The following is a 17,837-nucleotide window of genomic DNA, read 5'->3' on the forward strand; positions in this document are numbered from 1 at the left end:
GCCCCTATAAATGGTCTTATTTTTATGGTTTAGTTTTAATCCAAATGATGCGTGTGCTAAGTGAGTGAACATCAAAGATCACACAACAGAAGTGCGCGCGCGCTTTCTCTCGCTCTCTCTCTCTCCCTACCATTAAGTAACATGTGCATTGTTTTACTTACTTGTTTTTGATGTATCTGACCAAACTACAAACTTTCCAGTGGTATCGGGGCATTTTAATGAGTACGAGTACAGGAGACCAGTAGCGGGCCTGTTACAACCTGCGTTTCTTGTATTTGTCGTGTAATTTGTGTGTTAAGATCGTAGAGCAAAAGGGGTGTCCTGCCATTTTGTTTTACTTATTTTGTTTGGGTTCTGTTTTGTGCTAGGTAGTTAGGGAAGTAATCTGTATTTTTATTTCCTTATTCGATTAGGTTATTTATTATCTTTTTCCCTCCCTAGATTTGTTTTGTTTGTTATTTTGGCCTTTGGGACATCCTGGATAGATGCTCTTTATTTCACTTACTTGTTTTAAATTAAACCTAATCCTTTAAACTGACTAACATCGTGGAAATGTTTGATTATCGACCGGAGTGATTCGTACTTGGGATTCCATTACCACAACCCAGATTTATTATGCCCTGTTAAGAGCGATATTCTTACTACCCCTAGATGTGGGGCGTAATAGGGCCCGATACGTGACGTGATATGTGGCCAAGTATGGTTACCCATCTGCATTTAACCCATCCAAGTGCCCACACACAGCAGTGAAAACACACCGTGCCATTTATGCTGCAGCGCCCAGGGAGCAGTTGGGGGTTCAGTGCCTTGCTCAAGGGCACCTCAGTCGTGGTATTGAATGTGGAAGAGAGCGCTGTACATCCCCCCACCTACAATCCCTGCCGGTATGAGACTCGAACCCGCAACCTTTGGGTTACAAGTCCGACTCTCTAACCATTAGGCCACGACTTCCCACATACCAAAACCATTCACAAAACCAAACCAAAACCTTCCCACTTCCCACATACCAATATCGGTGCATCACTACTCATAACTTTGAACTAATTATTTTCTCTCCTCATCTTGTGCTGATTAAACATGGTGTTTTCACTTTCTGCTAACTCACTTTATACAAACAGTTAACAGTTTTTCTCTCTTCTTAGAGTAAATAAGTCATCCTTGAACTTTTTTAATAGCTCTCAGTGAATGTTAGTGGAGTTTGGCCTGTAATTGCTGCATGCAGCTGTATTTTGTATTTATCATTCGCCGCCTCTTCTCCATCTCTCTCTCTCTCTCTCGCTCTCTTTCTCAAGGTGGTATCTAAACATTCTCATGTGGTTTTGGCAAATAAAGCAAATTTTATTTCCAGGCGCTCTCAGGCCTCTGGGGCCATGCAGCCGCTGCTGATTAAACGTTTGTTGTTCATACGCTTATCAAAAGCAGAATCCAGGCTGATTAATGACTGGGACACAATGTGCTGCCGCGCGCCGGAGCACTTAATGAGCCTGTGAACTGTGATCAGCATGCTTTACCAATCAGCAGTTTGTTCTTAGTGAACTTTAAACACAGGATGAGGCATTGTTTTACAAAGAAAGACGCAATGTGTGGGCTGGAGGAAGATAAATGACAACCGGCAGCTCTAATCACTCTCGATTTTAGGGATTTTGGTTTGGTTTTGTCAATGGTGAATCATGTCTCTTGCTCTTGATTCAGACACAGTTTGAGCTCTCTAGCATCATTTGTCAGTCTCTAAACTGTCTGGTATCTGTCTGTAGGTGAGCCGTCTGCTGATGCTGGGTGGAGCGAATGTCAACTATCGTACGGAGGTGTTGAACAACGCTCCGGTCCTCTGCGTCCAGGCTCACCTGGGCCATCAGGAAACGGTCAGCCTGCTGCTGGAGTTCGGAGCAAACGTGGATGTGGTTTCAGAGAACGGCATGAGCTCCTTGTGTTACTCAGCGGCCGCTGGGCATCTGGGGCTGGTCGGTCTTCTCTGTAAGAGAGAAGCCAAGGTCAGTGCAGATATATAGATATTATTTTGGACTTTCAGATACCTTTTTTTCAGGATTCTTTGATGAGTAAAAAGTTAAAAAGAACAGCATTTATTTAAAATAAAAATATTTTGTATATATACACTATACACTTCAAAAGTTAGGTGTCAGTACGTGTTTTCTCTTTCTTTTTTTGAAAGAAATTAATACTTTTATTTGCCAAGAATATGTTACATTGATTAAAAAACAAACAGATTTCTATTTTGAATAAATGCTGTTTATTAATCAAAGAATTCTGAAAAAATATCACAAGTTCCCAAATAAATAAATAAAATATTAAGCAGCGGATCTGTTTCCAACATTGATAAGTATTATTAGAATGATTTCTGAAGGATCATGTGACACTGAAGACTGGAGTAATGATGCTGACAATTCAGTTTTGATCACAGGAATAAATTACATTTTAATATATATTCAAATAGAAAACAGTTATTTTAAATTGTAAAAACAAACAGATTTCTATTTTGAATAAATGCTGTTTATTAATCAAAGAATTCTGAAAAAATATCACAAGTTCCCAAATAAATAAATAAAATATTAAGCAGCGGATCTGTTTCCAACATTGATAAGTATTATTAGAATGATTTCTGAAGGATCATGTGACACTGAAGACTGGAGTAATGATGCTGACAATTCAGTTTTGATCACAGGAATAAATTACATTTGAATATATATTCAAATAGAAAACAGTTATTTTAAATTGTAAACATTTTTCACAAATGTTACTGTTTTACTGTATTTTTGATCAAATAAATGCAGCCTTGTTGAGCAGAAGAGAACTTTAAAATTCTAGTGGTGCATACATTTGTATTTATAATATATATTTATACTTAAATTAATTTATAAATATAATTACAAATATATTTAATTTATGAGCATTTTGTATGATTCGTATTTACAATTAAACTATAATTTAAAATGTCAACATGAAGTGTCATTAAAAATTCATTTTACTTTTTGAGTTTTAACAGAAAAATGGTTGGACAAGACTTTGTGTGATCTATTCAATTGATTGAATCTGCAAATGTGGCATTGGAAATAATATGCACCAGTGAAACATTGACAATAACGTGTATAAAGCGGTGTTATTTTTGTATAATTTTATTACTATTATGGTTTTTGTTCATATTTTGAATTAGATTTTACTTTTACATTTCCTGTTTTCACTTTATTTGGCGATTAACATTCTAGTAATTTCATTCTGTTTAGTCATTTATATAATTTATTTTAAGTATGTCTGTATAGTTTTTATTCATTATTATTTATTAGTTTTAGTTCATTTTAGTACGTCAAGTTAAACTAAATGAAAATGAGTAAAATGAAAAGTAATGTAAATATGTTTTCGTTTTAGTTAACTATAATAACCCTGGTATTAAGAAAGTAAACAGAGTCCGTTTTGATCAGTAACTCTAACCTAAGACTAATATTTGAGACGTATTTCCTATCAAAACTAGACTTGCGTGCATATTGATTCATTTACCCAGTGTTGATGTTGTGGTTTGTGGTCAGGTGGATCACGTGGACAAGAGCGGCCAGTGTGCGCTGGTGCATGCGGCCCTGCGGGGTCATTCAGAGGTCATCGAGTGTCTGCTGGAGCTGAGCTGGAGCACTGAGGGTCAACAGGACCTGAGCCTGAAGAACAAAGCCCTGCAGCAGGGGCTCATCGCGGCCTGCAGTATGGGACACATTCATGTGAGCTCACACACACACTTTTCTATCATGGTGCAATATTTACAGGGGCGTTTTTAACTTTTATGAGGGCAAATTGTTTTTCTAACCACCTAAAAACGTGTTAGTGCGTCACAAATTTGTGTCAAATGCTTCTGGTACTTATAAAATCAAATCAGCATCACATACAAAAGCAGCTGTAAATAATGCACAATAAATTGTCTGTTAGAATACAGTTTAGTATGAATATACAGGTCTATACTGACAACCATAGCAGCAGATTTGATTTATACAGGGTTTTCAGAGCTGATTTTAGTTTTTGATTTTTTTCCACTTTAACTTTCTGACAGTAGCATGTGTGAAAACAACCACACTATTATTAAAATTGATATATTACAAAATATGTCAAATGTTGTTTTTTTAAACCCACAGAATTTATCACGGTATCTGATACATTTCCATCACCATCGGTGTCATTTGTGGTTAAGTCTCGGTTATTTTCTGATCCTAGTGCATCCACATACACAGGCTCACATATTTGCACGCATAAAAGGAGTTTATGTGCATGTATGTGCAGTGAACTCAAGACTCAGGTCTTGAAGTATAATAAATCTTCTAGATGTTGTAAGGATGCGGTTGCCATGGGAGAACAGCCATAGCAACACGCTGGTCTCTAAGGTCAAGCTGTTTGAGCCTTTGAAGAAACGGAGGGAAAAAGCTCTCGTGTTTTGCTTTGTGTTGATTTTGTTCCAGCACCAGCGCTTCAGTCTGAACTTATTCATTCAACTTCCTGTTGATCGACCCAGATAGTCGAGAGTTACTGTTAATCTTGCCAGTAGTGGGTCAAATGAGAAAATGAACCAGCCATGAAACTGTTAGTTTTATTAAATATATTTCTTTGACACCATTTCCTTTTTTTCCCTTGCATTTTTCCTTGTATTTGGACCCAGCGTAAATGATTTTAATTTAAATCACTTTAGCAACGGTAGTGTTATTTTAGAAACATTGATATACTGTTATAGTTTTTGTTTTTAAGATCTGTTTTCTATCATTTTAGTTTAATGTTAATTTTGTTTTTTCTGTCACTTTTATTAGTGTTTTTATCATTTTAAAAGTTTTCATTTATTTTTAAATGTATGTATTTATTTATTTATTAAAAATGTGAAATGTTGCCTTGGCGAACAGATGAAATAAAATATATATCACATATTATAAAACATACATTTTTTAATATTAATTTCATTTAGCAATTTTATTTCAAGTAGCACAAATGTTTTTTATGGTTTAGTTTTAGTTAAATATAATAACTCTGAGCGACCGTCATTCTTAAAATCAATTTTATAACATCATGTAACATGTTGTAGTTCCTCATTAAATTCCCAGCCACTGGAGAGTAACTTCAGCAAAGCCAGGTTTTATCCACACATGCCGTTAATGACCCTGCTTTCAGCCTGTATCGGATTCTTCATTGCTCTTCTGTTCTAATATTGTTTGATTGATGTGAGCTGGTGTTTTGGCAGGTGCTGGAAGGCTTGTTGACGTTGAATAATGAACTGGAGGTGCAGATTGATGTCCACGACACCCTGTGGGGCGAAACCGGTATGTTCAGTTCTTCTTTATGTTTTTATCTCTCGTCTCTCTCACCGTGCCATTATTTCAGTTCCATTAGGAGTCAGAATTGCAGTTGGTGGGAAGCTTACAGTGAATTGTGGGTGTCTGTAGATGTTTTGTCAGAAAATACATCATCAGAAACACGCTATGGGATAAGGCTGCACGGTCTTAGTATTTTCGTCCTGTTTAAAGGTGGCTCAAAATCTGCAAATATCTTGTTAAATGTAACAAATCATGTTAAAATGTCTTCTTTTTTTATTTATTTGAAAATGAAAAATTTTATCAGACTTTGATAATTGCCTTACACTTTGGTGTTTTTATTGCCTTTTTTCCCCGTCACATATTTTAGTAATCATTGAAGATTAAAAGCTTAAAAACCTCAAAATTCTTCCTATTAAAACTATTTTAAAATCAGACATTGCATGACCATGAAAATAGTACTTTAAATATTTTAGTGGGTGGTGTTAAATATCAAATTACAAATTTTACTTAAAAAAAAAAAAAAATTATTTTAAGTTGGGCAATCATCTCATTTAATTACACAGCTCCGCATTCGGTGTGACCTTCACTGGCGTTATGTGCCACTGTAAAGGAAGAGAAACTGCTGTATTGTATGCATCTGTAGATGGAGGGAGAAATGAAGTGAATTATCCAGAAGAGATTGACTCTTCAAAACTAACTTTGTGCATCTCAGCAGTTTAAAGACCGGCAAAAGATAAATACAAGACCTTGAGCTAATAAGTGCATCGTCACTTTAATGGCCTTTTATGATGAATGTTTTATTATTTAATTGGTACTTATAGAACATTTATGGTACAACTTGCATTGCATCGTATGTGCGTGGTCATGTGTTTAAATGCATTCATCTGTCTGAAGTTCTAGAAGTTTGTAGTTTTAGGTTCAGTAAGAGCTCTGTTTTCTCTGAGGAGTTTTGAGATAGAAAGCTACAGTATGATTTATCGTACAGAGATGTCAAGCATATTTTGGTTCCTCATCACGAGGCCACACAGAAATACATGTATATCTCAGCATCATTTATGTGTGTTTGTGGTGTGTGTGCATTGAGGAAGTCTACAGAAAGTTGAACCCAAACAGATATTCAACAGATAAGAGTGTTAAAGCAAAACAGGCCTTTCCCCAGGCAGCTGTTCACCTCCGAAAACCTGAAACAAGATACTTTCTCACTAAACATGGGTTCTCCTTCGGCTTTCGAGAAATTATGTTAATTATTTAAATTTCCAGGCATGTCATGGGAAAAAAAATAAATAAAAGAAATTGCTGTTAATATTTAAAATTGATTGAAATTTATTTTTCTTTTATTGAATTTTTACATTTATATATATATTTTTTATCATTTTTTTATTTTTTTATTGAAGGAGTAAAGCAACATACATTAAAACAATGAAAGTTACATTTTCCTTCCTTCTACTTTTACTACAGGTTCCACAGATTTGAGTGTGTGTGTGTGTGTGTGTGTGTGTGTGTGTGTGTGTGTGTGTGTGTGTGTGCTTGTGTGTGTAATTTATATAGAATTAGGCAAGCATGTAATCACTGAGACATACCATATTTATCATGAACAATAAAACCCTCCCCGGCCTCCACACCCAACAAAAACACAAAGCACTCTCCCCGGAAACCAAAGAACAATAGGACCGCCTTTCATGTACCAGCATATGTGTGTGAGCCCCTGAGATACGGGATAGTTTCATAGTATAAAGTAACTCCCACGTGAGAGAGGAGGAGATATTGATTGCTCTGAACTGCAGAAATGTTCTTGCTTGCTTTCATCCCTGTCTCTCTTTTTCTCTCTGCCTATTGTTGACCTTGTAATAACACTTTTTCCCCAGGCTGGAAATGAGATGTCCAAATTCAATCTGGGTGCTGACAGGCAGTGTTTGGATATAACAGAGTGGTATGGAGGCAGGCAGGCCAAGACATTGTTGCATCACAATGGCTTTACAGGCTTTTAAATGCACTGTGGGGGAGATGTGATGACACTCTAAACATTGCCATCTGCTGGAGACAACAGTAATATCCATAGGACTTTCATATTAGCAGACCGCTTGAGAGACACTTCTCAAGATGTATATACAACATATTTTCTGGTTTCATTAACTACAGAGTTATTGGTCACAAAGTGGTATGTAATACCAGGAGAAAGCAATCCATCACTGGTAAAACATCCACTATACTATATTAACAGTAATAGTTCAGGTCCTTTGATTTGATTGTAGCTTTTTGTCTTTGTTTGTGCATTCCAGACATCAATCTGTGCATTTAGTGTTGGGGATTTTTCAATGACTCTTCCTGCAGGTTAAAGTGCTGTCACATTTACTGCTGCTCGGCAAAATCCAGTCATTTCAAAGAATGTCACTCCAGCCCGAAAACCTCCAAGTGGGAGGAGCTTATGCTGCAAGTAGGTGGAGAGACGTTCAAGTTACTGGCATTAAGTTTGGGGGTGAACCTTCTATTCAACTCATTTGGAACTATAGTTCCACCAATTTTGGAATTGCACCGCCCACTTGGAGCTGACTCTGGGCTGCTGCGTTACCTATTCTCATCATTTCAATAGGAATCCATGCGATAGGGAGTTTCGTGTGAGGGTGCAAACATTTCTCATGCAGATTTCACTCACGTTCAAGTTGGTCACGCAAATCCACCTCGTTCACCAACAGAATGCTGCTTTGTCTGCGCTTCATAAACTGTTACACTATTGAGAATGGACTATAGTCCTTTCTTGCATGCGAAATCTTGCTATTGTGAACGCACTTTTACATCAGTACAGCAATAGGTGGCGATAAGTGGTCATCTTTATGAGTGAGTCACTTGTGTTAGTGATTCATTAATTCAGGGATTAATCTTTTTTTTATTTTTTTTTATTGAAGGAGTAAAGCAACATACATTAAAACAATGAAAGTTACATTATCCTTCCTTCTACTTTTACTATACTATAACAACCCCATCCCTTCCCTAGACAGCTTAGTTGCAACAAAATAGCGTAGTGTCTGGCAAAATGAAACAATCTTATTACATCTTTTCAAGGCATAGACCCATTGCATACCACTACATAGTGATGATAATAATAGTATTATTATTACAATAATATTATTACAGTATGAATATATGAGAACATTTTTTTAGCCATTCTGTGAGACAAATTACACTGAGGTCAAAACATCAAATACATCATCACAAAAAGAATAAAGAAAAAGATACATATACATATAAAAAGAGTAAAAGTCAACAGCTGGGTAATTCTTTTAGGTTTTTAAAATATGACAAAATGGGTTCCCATTTTGAGTAAAACCTGTCCACAGACCCCCTTAGTGTAAATTTGATCTTTTCTAATTTTAAAAAGAACATCCCATCCTCCAGCCAATCTGTCACAGAAGGAGGGGTAGGGGATTACCAACTCAACAAAATTCTTCTGTATTAAAGGCCAATAAAGAAGTGTAAGCAATAATCTCCCTCTGGGTTGCAGATAAAGTAATGATTACAGTGTCACTGGGAGTTCCAAAAATACCTATTGAAGGACAAGGCCGCAATGTCACCCCAAGGGCATCACTGATAGTTTTAAAAACCAATGCCCAGTAATTATTTAGAGAGGAGCAAGACCAAAATGTATGCGTCAAACTGGCTGGGGAAAAAGAGCATCTATCACAGGCTGCATCTAACCCAGGATATATTCCTGCTAACCATGCCTTGCTCAAGTGAACCCTATGCAGCACTTTGAATTGTATGAGCCCTAACCTAACAGAAGATGATGATGAGTGGACCTTTTTAAGCGCCTCCCTCCAAAAAGCCTCAGACAGCTCTATGCCCAGTTCATCTTCCCATCTGGATTTAATTTTATCCAGATTGTACCCTTCCAAAGACATGAGCTGGGAGTATAAAAGTGAAATCAATCCTTTATTATTAAAATTGAGAGTAAGATTATCTAAGGGCGAGATAAGAGGAAGGATGGGAATTTGTTTTTAACAAAATTGCGAATCTGAAGATATCTAAAAAAGTGGTTTTGTGGGAGGTCATACAATCTGCAGAGGTTCTCAAAACTGTTGAATAAACCTTCAGTATATAAATCTTTGATGCATATCAACCCGGAAACTACCCACTGTCTAAATGATGAGTCCAGTGTAGAGGGAGGGAATAAATGATTTTTGTAAATAGGACCCAAAACCGATGCTGATGTAAATTTATAGTGACAACGAAACTGACTAAATATCTTAAGAGTAGAGAGTACAACAGGATTGGATGTGAATCGAGAAGCTTTCAAAAGTAAGGAAGAATACACTAAAGCAGGGAGAGAAGAGGAGTGACATGTTTGTGCTTCAATTAAACACCAATTTGTTTCTGGGCAATGAAGCCAAAATAATATCTTCTGAATATCTGATGCCCAGTAATAATGGGTAAAACTTGGGAGGCCTAAACCACCAGCATCGCGGGTCCTCTGAAGAATATGTTTGTTAACCCTGGGGATTTTATTTTCCCAAATGAAAGAGGATATAGATTGATTGATTGAACGGAAAAAGGATTTGGGCAAAAAAACTGGTAGGGACTGAAACAAATAAAGGAACTTGGGAAGAATTGTCATTTTCACTGAATGTATTCTTCCGGCTAAAGTAAGGGGAAGACTATGCCATCTTTCCAACTCTGCCTTTACTTCTTTTAACTGAGCTTTATAATTGGCTTCAAACAAAGAAGAAAAGGAGCGAGTCATATGAATTCCAAGATATTTAAACCCATCCAGAGAAAAACGAAAGGGTAATGATTCTTGTTGAATTTGTAAGGCCAAATTATTAATGGGGAAATTTAATTTGTATCCCGAAAAGGTACCAAACCGACCTAATAAGGATATAATTAAAGGACAACCTGATATAGGGTCACTGATGTAAAGCAAAAGGTCATCGGCGTATAAAGACACACGATGTTCAATACCCCCTCGCTTAATTCCCTGGAACGCTGTTGTTGTTTTCAAAGCTATTGAAAGAGGCTCAATCACAATGGCAAAAAGGAGTGGGGACAGTGGGCATCCATATCTTACGAATTATATTGTGATCTTCCAGTCTTAAATGTGTTTCTTGTAAAAACAATATATCTGGTTTGAAAGATTTAAGATGGGAGAAAACTTTAGCTCTTTTAACAGGACCATTTAATCCCCTGACATTCCATGTCATCAGCCTCACAGGATGACCTCCATAATCATCACCTATTTTATCTGAGTGGTACAGAAATTAAAAGCATGCAGGGGTTCCAAACTGAAACAAATTGTAATCATGAATTGTAAATAACAAAAATAAGATACCAGACCTAGAAACCAGAGGTAAATAATGCTGCCAGCCAACCCTCCCACCCCCCAACCAAAACAGGAATTGAACATTATAATTCCTAGATCTAATTCCCCAACAGAGGATGATCGCAGATAAAGCAAAGACAAACGAAAAAACTTCCAAAGTATGTGAACTAACAACAAATAGAGTCGTATACAAAGTGGGTGTAGCCCCCTTTTAAAAGAAGTTCAGAAACAAAAATTGTCAACAATTGTGTATGTTATCCGGCTTTGAAAATAAATAAATAAGTAAATAAAAATAAAACACAGAATGGAGTGTGCAATTATACTCATAAGTCCAGTTCAACCTCGGGTTTTGCACATACGATATAAAACTAACAAAGTTTTCTATTTCTTACCCGAGGGAGAGAAAGTAACGTCTTTACGCATTATTCTTCACCCCAGTGAGTACGGTAGAACTCATTGGCTTCCTCTGGCTTGCCGAAGAAGTGCGTTTTCCCTTCGTGAGTAACACGGAGCCTTGCAGGGTACAAGAGACTGAATCTGACTCCCTTCTCGTATAGCCGAGACTTCACATCTTTAAACGCCGCTCGCTTTTTCCCCAGCTCAGCGATGAAATCGTCGTGGAAAAACACAGCGAAAGAGCAATTCCTGGAATTCCTTGTCCTGGAAAAAGTGAAAAAGAACCAGAAACACTCTGGGTTTGGCCTGCTTGGCCCTTGCATCGTTGGTTGGGTTGGGTCCGACTCGGTGTGCACAAGAAAGAACAAGAGGACTCGTAAAGAAGTCCTTCCCCATTACTTCCTCAAAAAAATCAGTCATAAATTTAATCGGGTCTGATCCTTCCAACTTTTCAGGGATGCCCACCACTCTCATGTTAGATCTCCGTGATCGATTTTCGAGATCATCCAGCTTTTCCTTCAGAAACACGTTCTCTTTCCGTAGCGCGTCCATTTCTTCAGGTAAAGGTGATATTTCGTCGGCCTTGCTCAAAGAAGTTTTTTTCCGAAGTTGCTTTCTATTCACCATTTTTGTTCCACTGTGACTTCACGTAATATCAGCTACCAGATAATCGATTGTATTGAATATATAGAAAAAATAACAACCAAATGACCAAAAGAGGTCTACTCACGCAATGCTTAACCCGGAAGTCCCTTTAAAATTATATTTTATTTTATTTTTATGGATTTTATAATAAGGAATAAATCCATTCCTTTCACTATGCATTTCCAGGCCTAAATAAGTATCTAAATATAAATTTAGCTTTAAAATATTTTATATTTTTATTGTTTTTTGACAGTGCTAGTGTTTGTGAAATTATTTTTTAAAAGTCCAGTAATAATCAATGACTTAAAAATAATAATAAAATACAGTAGGGACCCTGAATTTGAACCCTTGTGCACAAAACAATATGGATTTATTTCTTTGATATCATTCCCCATAATGACAAATACGGGCTAGGCTCAGATCCTTCAGCACCAGAAGAGCAGAGATGTTCATTTCTTCTGAGTGCTCGTGTGTTCTTTAATCTTCAGACCAGGCTCAAACCTCTCTGGTCCTGAACCCGCACGGCCCCGCTAACAAACAGAGCTCAGATGAAGGTCATTTCCATTACCAGTCCTCCAAACACGTCTTTGCCTTGTGTTTCCCCTCTCCAGCGCTCTGGATTCAGCTGATCCATTATAAAAGGCTTTGGGAGTAACTCCTGGGTTTTCTTCTGTTCAGATGTGTATTTCCCTGAGTAAACTTCGTCAGTGTGCTGGGCATTTGTTTTTGTCATTGATCATCAAGCCCATAATTGTGTTTCTTCATTGTTGAAGCTGCAGTCCTGCTGAATGCTTTTTTTAGTAAAAACGTGCATTTTTGATGATGCACTGAAATGTGAGGCTGAATTTTATTCCGCTGATTGCAGAGGGTCCTTCATTCGATTAATTTGACATATGTTCTTTAATTCTCAATTGTTCTTTAATTAATTACTATGTGCTTTCATCAGATAAAGTTGTGATGCTGTTTCTAAGATATTAAATGGATGCTAGGACTTTCAGGTTGTTGCTAAGATAGATGGATGCACAAATGGGCAGATAGACAGACAGACTGATGGATGGATGGATGGATGGATGGATGAGCAGATGGTTGGATGAAAAGACAAAGATGGATGGGATGAATGGAACCAAAGAAGTTGAGTGCACGTGCTCAGCGTCATATCCAGAGGTTGTGTTTGGGAAATAGACGGATGAGTGCTGCCAGCATTGCTGCAGAGGTTGAAGGGGTGGGGGGTCAGCCTGTCAAATTGGTCTGCATGGCTGTCGTCCCAGAGGAAAGCCTCTTCTAAAGATGATGCAAAAGAAAGCCCGCAAACAGTTAGCTGAAGACCGCCGACACACTCGTCCACATACATGAGGAACGAGTGAGGACAAATGTACATAAGCATCCAACTCAGGTCACAAACAGAAAGGAATTAAATAAAATAAAGATAGACAGAAAATAAAGATGTCGGTAGAGTGAGTTATCTCTTCACTTCATCTCGTACAGACACACGCTATGCACATGCGCAGTTGTCAGTCGGCCACAAAACTACCGTAAATGCCCTAGTGGCCGTTACAACATGTTAAATAGACGTTTAGTAATCGTCTTTAAGATGTATATGGTTTATGTAAATCTACTTTGGAGACGTACGTGTGCTTACTGCAGCTCCCCCGTTAGCTGTACTTACATAATAAAACGTGTTTTTACAGCAAAATCACAAATATTATTTTGTGATTTTCACTTAGGGGTGTACTCACTTTTGTGGCCAGCGGTTTAGACATTAAAGGTTGTGTGTTGAGTTATTTTGAGGGGTCAGCAAATTTACACTGTTACACAAGCTGTACACTCACTACTTTACATTGTAGCAAAGTGTCATTTCTTCAGTGTTGTCACATGAAAAGGTATAATAAAATATTTATAAAAATGTGAGGGGTGTACTCACTTCTGTGAGATACTGTATATATAATTTTAATACATAATATTAAATATTACTTAATTTATTATTAAATTAGATTTTATTGTACATTTTATTTTATGTACAATCAGTATCATTATTTAATTTATTATTAATCAATTGAAGTTGAATAATTTAGTTAATATATTATATTTAATTGTATATATAAATGTATTAATAAATGTAGTAATTTATTATTCATAATTAATAAACAATATTTAATTTGTTATATTATTGGTTTATTTCATTTAATTTATTTGTACGTAGTAAATATTTTAGTATTGATTGATTACTTATTTATATTATTATTTTATATTAGTTTTCCTATAGCAATAAATAATTAATTTTCCTCTATATGCTTTTATGAAAATTTTTCTAAATAAAGCACCCTGGATGCATCATAAACTCAAAATGGTTACTGTACTTTTTTGTGAAATCACACCTGCAACTATAAACATGCATCATATGTGCCACTATTTAATATTGAGTTATAATAGCATGTAACATTCAATGAAAACTCAGAATGTGTGTTTGCATTTCTCTTTATTCTCTCAGCTCTGACTGCGGCCGCAGGACGGGCGAAGATGGAGGTGTGCAGCTTCCTGCTGGAGCGGGGGGCGCAGGTTCAGCAGGTGAACAGGAGAGGAGCGTGTGCCCTGTTCTGCGCAGTCCGACAGGGACACTGGCAGGTGCGACGCTGCAAAACACCCAAACAACTCAAACATCTCCAGAAAAGATGTTTAATGCAGGAACATCTTTCTTTCAGATCGCAGATCTGTTGCTGCAGCATGGGGCGGATGTGAATGTAAGCGACAAACAGGGCCGGACGCTGCTGATGGTGGCCGCATGCGAGGGGCATCTCAGCACGGCCGACTTCCTGTTGTCTAAAGGTGAGGGACGTGCACAAATGCATCAGCACAATCTTTTGCAGTTGTTGCCGTTTATAATGCAACGAAGAATAAAGAGTGAAAAAAGTGTCAGGTTTCCAGCAAACATCCTCTGCTTTTCCCAGGTGCCTCTTTAGCGTCGCTGGATAAGGAAGGGTTAACGCCGCTCAGCTGGGCGTGTTTAAAAGGACACAAGAACGTTGTTCAGTTTTTGGTGGAGAAGGGTGCGGTTATCGACCACTCGGACAAGAATGGACGCACTCCGCTGGACCTGGCTGCTTTCTACGGAGACGCAGACATCGTGAGTGAATAACGAAAGTCAAACAGGGACCTTACTGATGTGTGAAGTCGCAGGACTGATGCACTGGATCGTGAGAGAGACTGGGGGTTTTTTGTCAAATTTTTGCCGTATTATAGTCAGTAGCTTGATGCATTTGGATTGAATTAACAAACTGGATGCAGAATTACTGTATATGAGTTCAAGGCAAGTTATGTGATGGACGGTTTGTTCTGCAAACTTGGCATCTATTTTTATGCATATTATTGTTAAACGTGAAATTTGTCTAATCAATTGAGGAATTGATTTTAGGAAACAACAAATCGGGACATAAATAATGGCATAATTAGTCAAAATGATTTAATCACTACTCAGATGGCTATAGAAAGAGGGTGTTCAGGCTCCTTTCTGTCCTGTTTGTTTCTCGAGCAGCAAACAAACAAGCATATGAGCTCAAATCAAAAGGCTGGAGTTAAAAATGACCAAAACACCACAGCCAGAAAACGGTGAGGTCAGTGAGAATAACACTTTAATTTTGATCTCAAAACACTAAAACCCCTTTAAAAAATCGTGCTCTGGGTTAGTTTAGGACGCACGCATCCCTTTCTGTATTTATGCTTCACTCCATGTTTCTGTGTCACTCTCTTGTGTAAATGACGTAAAGCAGGGGTTAATTCAATCCAAATGCATCAAGCTTCTGAAGATGCCAAAAAAAAACCCATATATATTTTCTTTTTACTTTGTTGAACGTGAAATTTGTCTAATCAATTGAGGAATTGATTGTAGGAAACATAAATCGGGACATAAATAAATGTATAATTAGTCAAAATTATTTATTCACTACCATTCAAAAGTTTAGGGTCAGAAAGTTTTTTTTTTTTTTAATTGTTTGTTAAAGAAGTCTGTTCTGCTCACCAAAGCTGCATTTATTTGCTCAAAATACACTGACAATTGTGAAAAATTAATACAATTTAAAATAGCTGTTTTCTATGTGAATATATTGTAAAATGTAATTTATGTCTGTGATCAAAGCTGTATTTTCAGCATCATTACTCCAGTCTTCAGTGTCACATGATCTTCAGAAATCATTCTAATATGCTGATTTGCTGCTCAAGAAACATTTCTGATTATTATCAATGTTTAAAACAGTTTAATATTTTTGTGGAAGCAGTGATGCATTTATTTTTTCAGGATTTTTTGATTAATAGAAAGTTCAAAAGAACAGCATTTACAGTATTTGAAATAAATCTCTTTTGTAACATTGTGTCTTTACTGTCACTTTTGATCAATTTAATTGCTGAATTTATTATATTTTATCGTTATATTTTTGTTTTATTATTTGTTATTCTATTTGTATTATTATTATTACATTGTTCTGAATTTAATTTTTTTTACATTGTGTCTTTACTGTCACTTTTGATCAATTTAATTGCTGAATTTATTATATTTTTATCGTTATATTTTTGTTTTATTATTTGTTATTCTATTTGTATTATTATTATTACATTGTTCTGAATTTTATTTTTTTTACATAAAAAAAAAGGGACTCCAAACTTTTGAACAGTAGTGTATTTTGTCATAAAACTACTACTTCCTGTCATTGTAATTTCAGCATCCTGGCCACGGATTCTCACGGATGATTTGAGGCGTGTGTGTTGTGTGTTTGCAGGTTCATTATCTGGTTGAGAAGGGGGCTGTGATCGAGCATGTGGACTACAGTGGCATGAGGCCGCTGGATCGAGCCATCGGCTGCAGAAACACCTCAGTGGTGCTGACCTTACTGAAGAAAGGAGCCAAACTCGGTGAGACCTGGATCATATGGATGAAAATGTTGCCTTTCGGCAATATTTTCAATATTTGTGTATTTGCTGTGAAATGAAAAGTATGATGTTTTTTTTTCAATCAGAGAAGATGTTGACTGAATTACTGTAGCTTCAAAATGTTTTAATGCAAGAAGTAAAATACAGTGAAAAGAATGAAGTTTTGAATGAATTCACTGAAACAGAGCATTTGTCATCAATAACATGAGCATGTGATATTCATTAGCCAATCACATCTTTCCTCCTGAAGCTCTTACATCATTGCCCCTGCTCTCTGTGTGTGTGTGTGTGTGTGTGTGTTGCTGGTGCTCAGCCTTTCTCAGAACCAGCTGTTTCCACTGACTTGAGCTGATTAACTGCACAAAAACAATCATACTGCATCATGGTCTTTGTATATGAATCTTACTTTCAGAACTTATAACATCCAAAGTCATTTTATGCCATAACAACACTTTGATGAAACACATGAAAAGGTGATTTGTGATTAAAAAAGTCATAATTTACACATTCAATGGCCTTGCTGATGACACAGAAACTGCACGTCACATATAGAAATTACAATGCATAATCAACTAAAATGAAAGTGGCTGAAGTCGTTTCCAGCATAGCAAAAATAAAAATAAAAAATTGTGTGCAACAGCTTTATTTACACCAGTCTGCTGAAGCTCTTTGACGTAACATTTTATTTCAGCTAGTTGCAACATTTCTCATTTTCAGTTAGTTTCTTCTTGTGTTGAAAAAAATTTATCAAATCTAAAAAAAAGGAAAATTACCATTTAAAATTAAAAACTAAAATATTATCTTGATGCAAAAATAACCCTGCTCTGATGACATACAGGGAAAAAAAAACAATTTTTTTGATTTTTTTTAATTATTTTAATTTTCCCATACACAAACAGTGTGAGCGTGACAACGCTAGGTCATCAATATCAAGCAGGGTTCACTGCAGGAGACTTAAGAGTTGATGAAAAGATGAAAATGCTTTTCTTCAGCTCTGTGTTGGTGTAAAAGTGACGCACATGTGGCATCTGGTGGCTGCTGTGGACGAGTGATGCTGTATTTTCTCTTTGCATGTCTCTTTCTGCTCTGTTTCTCATTCTTCTCTCTTTTAACTGCTTTCACTAAAACCCTCGTCAGGCTACAGAACGTCACCTTATGATCGAACAGGTACACTCTTTAGGTAACTCTTTCACGCCAATTCCATTCTTCTGCTCCGCTGTGTTTTCAGGAGCATATTGATGTAACGCTCCCCCCCTCTCTCTCTCTCTCTCTCTCTC

General features: G+C 36.7%; 1 protein-coding gene across 1 annotated transcript in view; it reads left to right on the forward strand.

Moving 5' to 3' along the window:
* LOC107585694 (protein TANC1-like) overlaps window positions 1–17,837 on the forward strand; it is a 70,854-nt gene that overhangs the window by 41,231 nt on the left and 11,786 nt on the right. The window contains exons 8-15 of the mRNA XM_016272822.1: window positions 1,755–1,991; window positions 3,540–3,722; window positions 5,219–5,297; window positions 14,132–14,265; window positions 14,343–14,466; window positions 14,589–14,764; window positions 16,410–16,542; window positions 17,698–17,727. Of these exons, the coding sequence (XP_016128308.1) occupies window positions 1,755–1,991; window positions 3,540–3,722; window positions 5,219–5,297; window positions 14,132–14,265; window positions 14,343–14,466; window positions 14,589–14,764; window positions 16,410–16,542; window positions 17,698–17,727 (1,096 nt within the window). The remainder of the gene's footprint in view (window positions 1–1,754; window positions 1,992–3,539; window positions 3,723–5,218; window positions 5,298–14,131; window positions 14,266–14,342; window positions 14,467–14,588; window positions 14,765–16,409; window positions 16,543–17,697; window positions 17,728–17,837) is intronic.

Source organism: Sinocyclocheilus grahami, unplaced genomic scaffold (genome assembly GCF_001515645.1).
Source record: "Sinocyclocheilus grahami isolate Dianchi unplaced genomic scaffold, SAMN03320097.WGS_v1.1 scaffold73.1, whole genome shotgun sequence".
Classification (NCBI taxonomy): Eukaryota; Metazoa; Chordata; class Actinopteri; order Cypriniformes; family Cyprinidae; genus Sinocyclocheilus; species Sinocyclocheilus grahami.